Here is a 15,184-nt window from a genome sequence, read left to right on the forward strand (position 1 = left end):
AATGTCAGAAAGAAGCCATTATCCACACCAAAAAACTGAGAGTAAATATGACAGAAATCTTTTTGTCCATGTATTTTTTAAGGTTTTGAGAGAAAAGGCTTGGAAACCAGAACTGACTGAACATGGTAAAGATGGTAAAATAACATTAATGCAGGAAATGTATATCAAAAAAAGTTCAAATAGAGTGTAGCTTTGGCTGATTTGTCACAAAAAACAATCTGTCCTGCTTTAGTACTGACCTTTCTTGAAAATAAGTGAACTATCGGTATCATGTTATTAATACATTTAAGATAATATTGTAAATAATCTCGTTTCAGACACTTTCTACATCTCTATGCTTGATTTTCATTGTAATTCATTTGCCAAAAGAGAGACAAAGCTTTCAATAAACCAAGCTGAATTTTACCAACAACATTATCACTGTATTTTTCCAGATTTTCTACAGATATTATAATAACATGTGGTGAGAATCTGATATTGTGACAGCCCTAAAAGGCACCAAATCAAAAATGCTGCTATACTTTCTTAGGTTAAACAGGAAAACATGCTTTATTTGATTTTTGCGAACTCTTCTCTAAAGCTTTGTTCATTGCTGCTGCATGTGTGTCCCCAGCAGCCAGTGAAGGAGGTGCTCCCCCTGCCTCGCCACCCCACCATACTTTGCCAGCTGCCTGCCCCCATCTCTGACTCCTGCTGCATGTCAAAAAAACTCACCACAGGCTCCATCCAGCATGTTCAGGTGGCCTCTTCAGGTGACCTACACACAGATCACGTTTGCATTTGATTATCTCTAGGGATGTGAATACAATCTTATGTTCATGTCAGTCATTCTACAATTCTACAATTTTATTTAGCAGACGCTTTTGTCCAAAGCGACGTACAACACAAGCAAGAATTCAGACATAAGGAAAAACCTGTAGTAAGTGCAAAAGTGCAAAAGTGTGATTGGTCAAAGGTGTTGCCATCAAGTTGCAGAAGAATTGTTTTTTTTTGTTTGTTTTTTGTTTTGTTTATTCAGCTTTGTCAGCACTAAATAAGTGCTGGGTTTTGGACCACCTGACTTATTCTACCCCTAAGGTGGAGTCGGATTAAGTGCCAAGGTGTTCTCTGAATAATTGAGTCTTCAATTGTCTCTTAAAAGTGTAAAGGGACTCAGCAGAACACACAGAGTTTGGTAGATTGTTCCACCATTTGGGAACAACAGAGGAGAAGAGTCTGGCTAGAGATTTCGAGCCGTGCTGGGCTGGAAGCACCAGGCGTCTCTCACATGCAGAGCGAAGTGGGCGTGAAGGGGAGTAGACCTGCATTAGTGAATCTAGGTAGGCTGGGGCCGTTCTTGTAAATGTTTTGTAAGCCAGGAGGAGAGTTTTGAATTTGATTCTGGCTGCAACTGGAAGCCAGTGAAGGGAGATGAACAGGGAGTGACATGAGCTCTTTTGGGGCTGTTGAAGACCAGACGTGCTGCTGCATTCTGGATCATCTGTAGAGTTTGACTGTACATGCAGGGAGACCTGCCAGAAGAGAGTTGCAGTAAGTTCAATGCGGACATCACAAGAGCCTGAACCAGAAGTTGTGTGGCCTGTTGGTCAGGAAGGGTCTGATCTTCCTGATGTTGTAGAGCATAACGACAAGATCGAGAAACTGAAGCCACATGAACCTTAAAGGTCAACTGGTCATCAATCGTGACACCCAGGTTTCTGGCTGTTATGTTACTTTCCTTTTTTACTTATGGTTGATTACATACACAGTCATCGGCCACTAGCAGACCACCTTTGGAACCTTTTTCTTTTTATTAAATTAAATTGGTGTGAGCTGAAAGTCAACTATCACATTTCGAACTCTTTAAAGTATTTTTTTCCACACATATTTTCAGTTAACCAAAGAAACATTTCTTTAAAGTGAGTATTTGACCTTTTCACCACTTTTTTTTTTTTAAAGTGGTGACATCGCTCAATCATCTGAAGCCTCCAGAGAGGACCTCACGCTGATGTCTCACATGAAGTCTATTAAGTCTCTGCGGCATGCTGGCATCACTGCAGTCTTCACTGGACAAACGGTGAGCTGACTAGCCCGACCTTCAACACAAATGTAAACCCTGCACAAAGTGAAAACGCTGCAAATATGGATGATAATATTGTCTTCTAGATGAAAGAAGCATGATTAATAAGCTGTAATACCAAAATCTCAGTGGAAATGCTTTAAAAATATATAATGTTCTAGGATTAAAGCTGCTTTATTGCAAGAAAATGCACATAGATTCAGGCTCACAACTTAATCAGATTCCACTGAAAGCACAGCCTGTAGTTACTGTCACTACCACTGTTGATATGTCAAGCTGTTCAGTCCAGAGTGCCATTCAGAGAGCAGAGGAGAGAACAGAAAAGAGCTTTTTAACATTTTAACTGACTTGATTTAAAAGAAGAAATCTGTAAAAGCAAAAGTGTTACTGGATTTCTCTTTCTTGGTTTTGAAACGTTTCACCTTTCATCCATGAGGCTTCTTCATTTCTAACTGACTGGTGAGGAGTCCCAAATATATATTTTCACCCACAAAACACATCTAATGACCCATTAATGAGCTGTGAATGACTGTGAAACTTGCAGGTAAGGGATGACTCAAGGTGTTAATGGTGGCAAAGATTTCTGCAGAGGGATCTTAATACTGCATTAAAAGTACCTGGTAAGTGGTTTTGGTGACGCCCTCTTCTGTTTAGAGATGGCTGTTCCAGTAGGACAAAGATGGCTCCCTTAACTCTTCTCTCAACCCATCTCTCTTCACATTTGCTGTCCTCGCAGGACTGTATCTTACCCTATGCAGTGAACTGCAGAGTCTGATCCAATGTAGCTGAATCTCCTGTGTTGAGCCACATGCTTGTAGAGCTGTTGCTTTGTCTATGGTTTGGTCTGCGCACTCCTTGCTACACTGGACTGCATTTACAACGTTGTTCAGCTTGTGTATGGGTGTGCTAACCTTAGGGTGAACCACTTTTTTCCTCTCAGTAATAGGTGTTGAGTGTTGCTGGTTGGACTGGAATCCAGTTCTCAAAGCTGATGGGATTGGTCCCTTCAGTTTGGTACATATAAAAACAAGTTTTTGAGACTGCCATCAGTACATTGTGATTTCAAGGTGGAAATGCACTGTTACTTCATTGATTGCCTATTTTGTTCGTAACATATGAACCGAGCATGTAAAGCATCAAATGTAAATGTTTTCAAGGTAAAAAACTTAATTTCATTGAAGGGGGCCTTTAAAATTGTATTTGAAGGTTGCGTGCATGTCAACACTCTCAAGCCTCTCTGGTATGTTCAGAAATCCAAAGCTTGCCATGACTGCCAGTTGTACTTAATGATGTTTCCTAAGCTATGATTGGAGAGTCACTTTTACAAAAAAAGGGTTCAGCAAACAGGCAATTAAGCGTCTGCTGAGGTTGTATGTGGCTGGAAGTTATGCTGCAAATCATGCATAGCCACTTAACCACATAAACAAATGAGAGTAACAAAGCTAAAAGAAGAATGATGTTAATCAAGTGCATGTTGTACACAACGTGGACATTTAATTAGCATCAGTAACTAATCCACCTATATGGGTGGATCACATAGGTGTGTTAGTTATACATTATGTACATTGTTTCTTATTTTGCGTTGACTTTTAGCCTCCTGGTGTTTGGGTTATTTTAGTTTTGCTGTGTTGTTCAGCAGACTTTAGATAACTATAAAAGCATCAGAAGAATTGATTCTTGAGAATTTGATTACAATGATTTTATGTTAGAAGAAGTGGTTCCAGACCTAGAGCTCAGCAGTGTCACTCTGTCTTACATTATTGAACGGTGACAGAAGCTTGACGGTGAGGAGGTGCTGAAGGAGTTACCGATTGTCGATGTGATCCTGGCTGACATTGACTCCCTGGTGCCCACTCACGATGAAACCGGTCGGCCCATCGCAGAGTGGAAGCGACAGGTGATGGTTCGGCAGCTGCAGGTCAGACTGCAGGATGAGGAGGAGCAAAGGAGGCAGGTACTGGTAATTGGTTCTGTTGTATTGTATCCACAGAACATTTTAAAAACACATAAATTTTCTTACCAAATGTTGAACCATTCCCTTCACAAAATCTCTTCACCTCTCTACTAGGACGTGGCCAATGGCTACATACCCGTAGACGGCTGGAAGTACTCCCAAACCCACAACGCAGTCCTGGGGCCCTTTGGAGAGCTTCTAACAGAGGAGGATCTGGTGTATCTGCAGCAACAGATTGAGTCTGTTTCACTGCAGAAACGCTGCCAGGCCTATGAGCTGGAGCTGACCAGGCTGACTGAGGAGCTTAGGTCAATTTTACCTGATCCTATTGTCAACATTTCCCTCAACAAAGAAGCCCTGCAACAGATGGACTCTGAGGGGAAAATGCCCCGACTCTGCCACTCTGGTGCAGTCGTGTCTCGGAGATTGTTAGGAGTATGTCTCTGCTGGTGGCTAATCTGACTCAAACCACAGAAGAAGAGGGTGGGAGGATGATAGTGGATGGAATGATGGAAGGGATAAAAGATGGATCAGGAGCTGATTTAGGACAGGGATTCGTGCTACAGGGCCCTGAGACAGCACACATGGAGAGCTCTAGTGGATGTAGGATACCACACATAGGGATGGCGTCTGCTTTTAGCCATCGTTTGGAGAGCAACAGCTACAGCAGAGCACGGAGGGAAAGGGTGGAGAGAGAGATCCAGGAGTCTGGGGTGTCAGTAAAAATCCTCAGATCCAACTTTGAGGGCCAGATAGGTGGCATTTACCCCTTTGCTGGGATCATAAAAGGAGGACAGGTAGCGGTTGGAGCTCCAGGAGGAAACAACCACAATGCCAACACAGGCCTTAGCTGTGAGGTCAGCCAATGTGGTGCTCACCAAAAGTTTACACCTGTAATGGAAACGACCAGCTTAAGAAAAGAGAGAATAGTGGTGCTGTTCCTGAGCCACTGGAAGAAGTCTGCGTACGCGATTTCGGTGAGAGCAGCGAGGCAGAGACAGGAACCAGCTGCAGTGTTAGTAGCGCAGCCCCAACAGAAAGTCACCTCCATTTTTCAGTTCTGCCAACAACGAGGTGCTGTGGACAAAACGTTAAACTCCTGGAAGAATAAACTAGAACTGAAAGATGCTCAGAACTCGTGTTTGTCCTCCTTCTCACAAAACCCACGCCCTCAGGTCACCTACTCCCCCGAACAGTTCCTGCCAGATGTGGACGGTGTTGCAATGAGCCACGACAGCTTGACCCTCGACCTCTTTATGCTGGGTTACTTCCACATCTTAGAGCAAGACCTGTCGCCTGAGGAGAGGAAGATGAGGCATCTGCTCTGCTTCGAGGTCTTCGACCATGTTGGCAGTTTCCCCTGGGAGAAGGTGCGAGACTTCCACAAGGCTGTTCTAAAGGAGATCCAGGCTGGGAGGCGACAGTGGAGGGACGGCTTTGAGGACGTCAAAGCTCGCTTCTTTGGTGAATCAAAACCGTGTCGCTGTCCATCATCATCACTGGTGCCAGATTCCAGATTAGTACCCAAGGTTATAGTTCAAAGTGCTACTCCAGATGAGAGTTGCAGTGACACAGACTTCACCGGCTTTAACAATGAGGACATCTGTAAATATATCGACCGAAGTTTTGCTTTTTGGAAAGAGAAGGAAGCTGAGCTGTTTGATTTTCAACAGTAGGTTTAATAGCTTTTTTGCACAAAATGATGTTGATGTGTTTTTTGGGCAAACTGATGGGAGCTTAATAAAATTCTACTGAGAAAGCCTGACTAATTTACTGTTATTGCAATAAAAATGATAGACTTGGGGAGTTTGCATAAGCCTCCAGCACTCAGTCATGCAGCTTCTGCAAACTGAAAGAGATGTCTATGATTTTATTCACTTAAAAATGTCTCATGGTATTTTTATTAACTGACAGCAAGGCCAAAGAAAACATTTCTTACAGTTGGATTCAGCTGGTAAGATCACAGAGAATTCTTAAAATCAATTTGCACTCTGTTGCTCACTTAAAGACGCAGTCCACTGACTCCATATGTCAAAGTTTATTTGCTATAAAAAGTGACTTTTAAAATGTTTTCTGTCAAAAAATATTGCCCTATTTTATTTTATTTTCCACCCAATTCAACAACATGACTCTGTAGTGGCATCTCTTGGGGAGCTGTGGGTTGATCTGTGTTACAAATCTGGGAGTTTACAACATTTAAGGAGTAAAATTTAGGGGTTCTCTTCTCTTTTTGCATTGATTTTGAACTGTCTGTCTTTCTAATGTGTCTCATCTCCAAACTATGGATGAATGTGATATTAAATAGCTGGAATGCCCCTTTAAAGGCTGACACATTCTGAATGAGTGGAATTTTTTCAAAAAGAAAAAATAGTTCCTCAGATTTCTGTTTGGGAATAGTAGTGATAATTCTTTCAAGCCTTCTGTTGAAGAAAGTATTCAGATCCTACCGATATTAAAATAACTATACAAATACAACACTGCTATTTAAACTAAAATGGCTCTTTCTAGAGTTGCATTGCTATACTGACTAAAATAAATAATTTAATTAAAACAGCAGAAAGTAATCCATCCATCCATCCATCCTCTATACACCGCTTTATCCTCATTAGGGTCGCGGGGGGTGCTGGAGCCTATCCCAGCTGACTCGGGCGAAGGCAGGGGACACCCAGGACAGGTCGCCAGTTTGTCACAGGGCTACATACACAGACGAACAATCACACTCGCATTCACACCTACGGACAATTTAGAGTACTCAATGAACCTCAACATGTTTTTGGACTGTGGGAGGAAGCCGGGGTGCCCGGAGAAAACCCACGCATGCTCAGGGAGAACATGCAAACTCCATGCAGAAAGATCCCAGGCCCAGACCGGGATTCGAACCAGGGATCTTCTTGCTGCAAGGCGAAAGTGCTAATCACTACGCCACTGAGCAGCCCGCAGAAAGTAATATTTTATCAAATTTTACCCACTATGCTGAACATAGATTGAACAAAAATATGTAAGAATAAAAAGTTGAAAATCCTCCTTTAAAAAAAATCTAATTGACTCACCACATGACTAATCATTTCAGCTCTGACTTTAATTTATATTTATCTATTTATCTCAATGTTGGGTATTTGTGTTCCTAATACAGCATCAGATTTTATGAAATCATTCTGACTATAAACTGTACTTCATGCCAGATTTTTATCTGTAAACAAATCAAAAAGAAAAACAAATCAATAAACAAAAATTGCAATATTTAAAATGTAGTCACAAAATTAGGCACAAATATAGTTGGCAAATAAATAAAAAAATGTACAGTTTAGTTTTAGGTCCAATAGAAAAGGTGAGGGATAGAAATAGGTGAGGTCGCGCAGGCGCACAAGCTCCCCAAATTGACAGGAGGATGCTGAGCTGCATTCCCATCATTCTGTGAGGAGAGGAGGATCCCCCTGCGCAGCCACGACGGAGGAGACGCCGAGCGATAAGAACATATAAAAATAATCCAAGTTGAGCTTTTTATCTGCCACCATGTCAGCTGGAGGAGATTTGGGGAACCCCCTGAGGAAATTTAAACTCGTGTTTTTGGGCGAGCAGAGCGGTGAGTCAGTGCTTGGGGAGGTTTGGGCTGTCCGTGGATCAAACATGCGTATATGTTGAAGGCCATGCATGTAATCCGTGTTGATCTGTAAAGTTTAAAGTGAATCTAAGAGGATGTGCCGGCTCGCTTTGGTGAATCTGACGCCCATGTTGCTCAAGAAAATTTGATTAACAGAGAAGGGGGAATAAAAGAGAGCAGGAGGAAAAAAAACGCATGCGTAAAAATCAAACCCTTCAATTCTATCTAATCCTTGCGATCGCTTAAATACAAACTCCAATCGTGATAAATATCCTTGAGGATTATTCTCTCGTCGCAAATTGTCATAATTCGCATCCCGGCAGACGCTGTGAATTGGGATGTTTTGATGTGCTGCAGTGACCGACAAATACGCTCTGGCTTTTCCACATAACACGTTTATTTCACTCCCATCGCTTATTTCTGACACGAAACATCCTCCTCTCTATCATAGGACAGTGTTGGATATTTCTCCCAGTGCTCGTGTTTTCGCAGAAGATGATAATAAACAGTCCCCCATGTGTCAGTTCGGGACACACCCTAGGCTGCTCGATGTCTGTAGCATCTCCAAACCTCGCAGTCTCCGGTTCGGTGCCATAAATAATCAAATAAAACCACCGAGGCCCAGACAACGCCACAGCCTTATACTATTTATTCAATAATCCATCTATTTAGGGTGGGAACGGGCTGCGTATGTGCTTTGATGTGATGCCACAAATTGAGGAGGAGCTGATCGATAAGGGTTTAGCGCTGTAAAGCTGCCTGGATACGTGTTCAGACATTAGATATGTGGAGGAGCCACACCAGCAAAGAAGGGAATAATGCACATAATTAGGGCCTAATATGACAGCAGCCTGACTGGTGTTTGTGTCTTTACATTGTGATGCTCCCTCCAGTGTGTGTGTGTGTATGTGTGTGTGTGTGTGCTGCATGTCTATGACAGGGCTGTGTGTCTCCGTGTGTGTGTGTGTGTGTGTGTGTGTGTGTGTGTGTGTGGCCTCCACTGCAATGTTGCTGTCCATGGTGCTGAACAGAGGCCTGCTGTGGCCACTGCCCATCGCCACCTTCAAAACTATTGGCGTCTGCTTGAGAGCCGGAGGATCCCGTCCTCAACCCGCTGTACATTCGATGTAAAATGGAGCTAACGATGCAGCCGGGAGGATGTAAATACAAACGGACATCACTGGGCTCACCTTGATGCTCTGAGAAGTCTGCATCCGGCTCGTGAAGGCTGCAAAAAATCTGTGTTTTGTATCTGTCAAGTAAAAACTCACGGTCTTTCTTGGTGATTATGGAGAATAGTTCATCAAGTCATGTTTTCTGTGCTGTTATTCAGTGGCATTTTTCCTCACAGTGGTCTTCTTACACACGTTTTCAAGAATTAAAGACAACAGAGCAGAAATAACCAGTCAAAACTATTTATTTCATCGATATTGCTCATGCTTATTTGTATCTGGGCAAGGATTTGGGTGTACCGATGCCACAAATACAAGAAGCTCGCAGAAAACAGAACAAAATGCAAAACCTCAGAAGGGAAATACACATCAAATCGCCAAGATACAAAGCTTAAAAGGAAAATACATAGAAAATGGCACAAAACATTGCGCTAAATAAGTGAATAGATGCAAAACAGCACATGAAGCTACATAGAGTCACAACTTAATAAGAACATAAACACAAACTGGCACAAAAACATAATCCTACGCAAGCAAATCTGCAAAAACAACAAAATACAAACAAACTAAACAAGTAAATACCCGTAGAATGATGCCTGGCATAAAAAAGACACACATGCAAATTGACACAAAATATACGATACAACAAGAAAATACATGCAAACATGCACAAGATGCAAAACCTTAGCAGGAGAATACACATTTACAAAAGCCAAGATACAAAACCTAATGAGAATATTCACACGAATTGCCACAAAACATAACAGTCAACAAGAAAACACCCAAAAATACAGAACAAGACACAGTAGCAAACAAGAAAATACATGCAAAAACGATACAAGACTGAATTAGAAAATGTAAATTGGCACAAAACATACAACTAAAGAAGAAAATAGATGCAAAATAACACAAGACAAAATCAGCCATGAATCATGATTAATTATTCAAATGATTAGATTAAGCAGAACTGTCAGATATTGTCACCGTATGGTATTTGAGTTTGCTGCTTTACTTTATTTTGAATAATTGTAAACTTAATATTGTATAATTTTAACATCATTGCATTGTGTCAAATGTGTCTTTTATGTTGACAGTGAGGAACATGAACACATTATCTGATAAAGGAAAGATAAAGGCACACAATGCTGCTCTCTTGATTACAGAACATGTAGAGAATCCATTTTGATTATTTAGTTTGCAGTGATTACTTTTTGCTGTATCAATACAAAATAAAAAGGATTTCAAGTCAAAGCTAAATTACGAGGCAGATTTTGTCCCAGTGAGACATGATTTAATTTACATGTTTTTTTTTCTTTTACTGGTTTCCCCTCATTTCCATCTAATGCTTCAATTCTGTTCCTTTTTTCCCTTCATTATTCTAATTGTTACGGGTTTGATGTTGGATTCTGTGTTCTTGACTGTTCTTACCTGCCATTTTGTCTCATCAAGGAGACGCATTTTCAGTAAATAATGTCGATAGAAATTGCTTATTGATATGTTTCGCTTCACTAAAAGCTAACACGTGTGTGCTCTGTTTCAGTGGGGAAAACATCTCTCATCACTAGATTCATGTACGACAGTTTCGACAACACATATCAGGTGAGACTCGAAGCAGATCCAGAACCAGAGTGTATGAATTTATAATGACGAACTGATTGATGACGGATCTGGATGGTCATAATGTTCCAATTTTCTTTTGATTAAATTCATTAAAAAAAAATCTCTCCCATCCCTTTTTACAGTGGCACATTTGCAGGAATGATGGGAGTAATCCCTGCAGCTGTATGATATGTTATAATTTAGGTAAAATAAAGATGGATTATGTTGCAGCTTTTGGCCAAAAATTTACACTTGACGTACAAACTACAATCAGTCTCGCTAAATTAAGTTTGCATGAATTAAGTCCTAATTTGAATGTTGTTGATTATCCAAATATGATCAGAAAATAGTGTAGTCGAGGTATTAGTATGCTGAAAAAGAGAGAACAGATTAGGATTTGCCTTTCTCAGAAGTTAGGTACATAACAAGTCTGACTGATAGAGCCCCGAGGGCAGCGCAAATGAAATTAGTGTTTCAGTCTGATTCAATTTCTGCTCCTATTGCCTCCTTTTTTCTTAACAGCTTTTTAGTATTTTGCTCTTACTTAACAACAATCTATCTGCTGGGAACAACAGATGGTGCAGGGAGACATTTAAAATTTAATGTCTGGGTTTCACTCATCATTATTTCCCCCCTTTTTTGCTCTTTCCTCTCCATAGGCCACCATTGGAATTGACTTCCTATCAAAGACAATGTACCTGGAAGACCGAACAGTAGGAAAACCTCGATTGTCATTGAACATTCACACGTAGAAACACACTCGTAGGGTTCTAGTCAGTGAACATCCTTAAGTATGAAATGTCCCTGTTTCCACTCTGTTTTGACTAATCCTTGATTTGATTTGCTTAATTGATGCTCTCTTCACACACTAACATGATTATCCTAAGGTTATTTCTGGTAGCAATAGCTTCGATGCATTGGCTTTTGGAGCCCTAATAAGTCAAAGCCGTGCCCGTGGATCATCTGCTTTAGCTAGTATTAATATTGCTTCTTTGTCAGGATATTACGCTCTGCCTGCCTGCCTGCACATGAGCTGATATTGGCTTATCCCCTCACAAGTGTGCTTACAAGGCCTTTACAGCTGTATAGCCTGTGTGCTGTGTGACAGTTGATGCTGAAGCAGCTGCTGGAGGTGTGTGTTTCTGTGTGTGTGTGTGTGTGTGCACATGCAGGTAAGGCTGCAGCTGTGGGATACAGCTGGACAGGAGCGTTTCAGGAGCCTCATCCCGAGCTACATTCGAGACTCTACAGTGGCTGTGGTCGTCTATGACATTACAAGTGAGCCGTAACTTGTTGTTTACATGTGCTGTGGTTATATTCTTATGCATGTATGTATATATTAGTGTGTTTTTCTGCACTTTTAACAGCATTAAAAAGGGGAAAAGACAAGATTTAAAATGAGATTCTGGTCTCCACAGATGTGAATTCATTCCAGCAGACCTGCAAATGGATTGATGATGTCAGGACAGAGAGAGGAAGCGATGTTATCATCATGCTAGTAGGCAACAAGACAGACCTGGAGGAGAAGAGGTAAATATTTAGTTGTCTCTACCGTTTAGCTTTTATCTCTGATGTCAGGATGGTTTCATCAAATGAGCAGAAAGCAACACGTCAGAGCAGAGTGAATTGGCCTGAGATGCTGAGCCTGGCCTGATTTTCCTGCAGGCAAATCACGATCGAGGAAGGAGAGCAGAGAGCCAAAGAGCTGAACGTCATGTTCATCGAGACCAGTGCCAAGACAGGCTGCAATGTCAAACAGGTGATCCCTGCAGTTTCACCATATTTCGCAGCATTTTGGGCATCGCTTGATTTCCGATTCTCTGCCATTACTGCGTCCCTGCAAGGTGATCGGTGTGGACAAATGCAATTTAGATGAGTGAATATGTGCAGCAGTGGTAACATAAATGGTGCATATCCAAAACCAGTTAGCTGCATGTGCACACAAAGGAGAGGAAGATGTAGTTTGCAAATGCAGATATTGCAAACTGCCAGAAACAGTGCTGGATTGTAATTTAATACTTTTACTGAAGTACTCCATTGAAACATGAATTTGAGGTACATGTCATGCTGCTGTATAATTCAGAAACGTATATTGTACTTTTTACTTCACTAAATTTATCTGACAACTGTGCAGGTTTAACATATTAAGACTTTACATGTAATAAAACGTATGTAAGCCAATGAAACATGATGGATTATAACTGAAGTTACTCTACAGTAAATACGTGTTAAAATAAGCTCAACCTCAACCAGCTATTTATTATAGAAGCCATTTTTTTGCACTGAGTACCTCTACATTTCATATTTGAACTATATTTCTCAGATAATTCTTGTAGATTTTTCATTAGATCATGTTTTGATGCAAGTTTTTAATTTTTAACCATGCATTTTACAGTACTTTTAATCCAGCGAGGAATCTCAATGCCTCCGCTGTTCAAAAATGTATTGAGGCAGCTTTTTATCATTCAAGATAAAGCAAACATCAGTAAATATGGAAAAGAAATGCTATAATTAGGGGACTCATCATCCCACATGCAGTCTATACCGGACACGTAATGCACATTTTAACTTTCCTATCCCCACTTCCCCTCCCTTCCTTCTTTTCTACATTGTCTTTCCACTCTAACTCTACATCGCCCTCCTCTTTCCTCCTCCTTTCCTCTCCCTCTAGCTGTTTCGTCGAGTTGCAGCGGCCCTACCTGGAATGGAAAGCTTGGACGACGCGAATCCTGAAGGCAGTATCCTTTATAGCCACCGTGACTCACTGTGCCGAGAGCCAAACAGCCTGAGAAATGGCCGGCTTATTTTTAATCTCTTAGTGCTTGTTGGCTCTAGTACAAACAGACAGCCCAGTCTACTGTCTACCCAGGCATCAGCCATTAAACCTTTTATGCTTAATAGAGAGGAGCTGCACAGAGCCAGGAAGATGGTGAGGGATGCTCAGTTGCAGCACCACACAGTGGCTGTCTGGGAGGTGACAACAGGAGAGGATGTGTGATGGAGGACAGATGTTTGTTGAAGAGACTGAAAAAGAGGGATTCTTATCAGTAAGTGTGAATTAATTCAAGAAAGCTAACATATATTCTATTTTCTCCTTTACAATTAATAAGAAGATGACCAGTTGACTTCAGATTACAGCCAGAAAATGACAGTGTAGTATAGGGATTTGTCAATAAAATACTGTACTACAGGACAAATATGCAATCGAAAAAAGAGATAATTTTGGTATCTTAGGGTGCAGCTTCATAGCTATAATGGTTATTGTAAAATCTTGCAGAATAGTAGTTTATTAATTTTGGATCTAAATACTGAAATTCAAGAAGAATCTAAGCTTTTTTTTGTCCTGCTGATTGTAAGATATTCAGAGTGAACTCCACTGATTTTACACGTAAAGTTCACATGTCTTTAGGAGTACTGCTGCATGTGTAATGAAGTTGTACAAAGATTTTGTGGCTTCAGAGGGAGTTGCGTGAAATCTGGTCAGGCTAAAGACGATAAGTCCGGGGGTGTGGAGTTAGAAAGGAGTGATGTTGGCCTATATCTCTGCAAGCTTCCTGCATAACACACCCGGATCTTTCACTAAACCGTTGATAGTTGAGCTGCGTTGTGGGTAATGTAGGGGAAGCCATAATTGGAAGCACTTCACGGTGACATGATGAATCTTTCATTTCATTTCGTGTTTTTTCCTTAACCGGTCCCCCCTCAGTGATCGACATCAAGCTGGACAAACCAGCAGAGCCTACTGTCCCTGAAGGCGGGTGCTCATGTTAATGCAGAGCTGCATTTGGACAGCTCCCTTCACACCATAGGCTTGTTGTGTTGCTTACTACTGGTTAGCTTCCAGTTGACTTCTCTAATTGGATATAGGATCCGGGCCTTGTATCTGATTGGACAAATCAAATGTTATCTTTCAGTCTTTGTTCAGTTGTAAAATATTGTATACTTTGTCAATATGTAAGTGACTGGAGGAGAAAAGGGAAGATAAAAAAAAACAACAACAACAATATGATGACATGAAAATGACAAAAAACTGTTTGGGAAAAATGAAAAAGGGAGAAAAAAAAAACGGGACAACCAACGGAGTTCTTTTCGCTGTTATGTTTTGTATTTTTTATATATAAAATGGGAAAGCACCAAAAATGATGCCTAAACACAGAAGGAGAAATAGTCGGGGCTCAGCTGTTTTTCTAGACGGCTGAACATGTCTGAATGTCTGCAGCACGCATGCACGCTGATCTGATCTTTGACCTTTGGCCTGCCCTCCAGGGTCTCCGCGCTCTGGACGGAGGTTGACTATCTTAGAATGTTTTATAGCATCTCTCTATAGCATCTCATGACAAAACGTATCTCATTTGATATTCCCACAAGAGTCAACTTCCAGTAGGTTCACCTAACAGTAGCTGTGAAAATGTGGCACTCTATCTCTCTATGGGTTTAACTTTTATAGAACAAACTGTACTGTGGTTGAAAAAAAAAAAGAAGTAATAAAAAGACAACTTACTATCAACACTCCCCATCCCTTCAACAAGTCCTCTCCTCTTCCTCCTCTCCTCCCTCTGTCCCTCTGTCTCTCCTTCCAGCCTCCCCCGTCCCTCCATCCCGGTAATACACATATAACAATCCACTGTAATGCACTGCACTGTATATAATAATGTAATATGTATGTTGTGAACGTCCCTCTGTAGAAGTGGTCCTTGTTCACCAGTATGAAAAATGTAATAATGTTTAATGATTAATAAATTACAGATTAAAGGGCTTCACTCTCCTAACCATCAACATTTACCTGGCAGCGAAATGGT

General features: G+C 41.1%; 2 protein-coding genes across 2 annotated transcripts; both read left to right on the plus strand.

Moving 5' to 3' along the window:
• The first annotated feature begins 671 nt into the window (after positions 1 to 671).
• espnlb (espin like b) lies at positions 672 to 4,525 on the plus strand. The gene is made up of 4 exons (XM_051953962.1): positions 672 to 752; positions 1,939 to 2,056; positions 3,834 to 4,013; positions 4,128 to 4,525. The coding sequence occupies exons 2-4, from the start codon at positions 1,988 to 1,990 to the stop codon at positions 4,473 to 4,475; spliced, it is 597 nt and encodes a 198-aa protein (XP_051809922.1). The 5' UTR covers positions 672 to 752; positions 1,939 to 1,987; the 3' UTR covers positions 4,476 to 4,525.
• Positions 4,526 to 7,391: 2,866 nt separating this feature from the next.
• On the plus strand, positions 7,392 to 15,167 carry rab6bb (RAB6B, member RAS oncogene family b). The gene is made up of 8 exons (XM_022204965.2): positions 7,392 to 7,596; positions 10,327 to 10,385; positions 11,045 to 11,098; positions 11,558 to 11,663; positions 11,804 to 11,915; positions 12,051 to 12,144; positions 13,057 to 13,123; positions 14,092 to 15,167. The coding sequence occupies exons 1-8, from the start codon at positions 7,527 to 7,529 to the stop codon at positions 14,154 to 14,156; spliced, it is 627 nt and encodes a 208-aa protein (XP_022060657.1). The 5' UTR covers positions 7,392 to 7,526; the 3' UTR covers positions 14,157 to 15,167.
• The last annotated feature ends 17 nt before the right edge of the window (positions 15,168 to 15,184 follow it).

This window comes from Acanthochromis polyacanthus, chromosome 9, assembly GCF_021347895.1.
Source record: "Acanthochromis polyacanthus isolate Apoly-LR-REF ecotype Palm Island chromosome 9, KAUST_Apoly_ChrSc, whole genome shotgun sequence".
NCBI classification, from domain to species: Eukaryota; Metazoa; Chordata; class Actinopteri; family Pomacentridae; genus Acanthochromis; species Acanthochromis polyacanthus.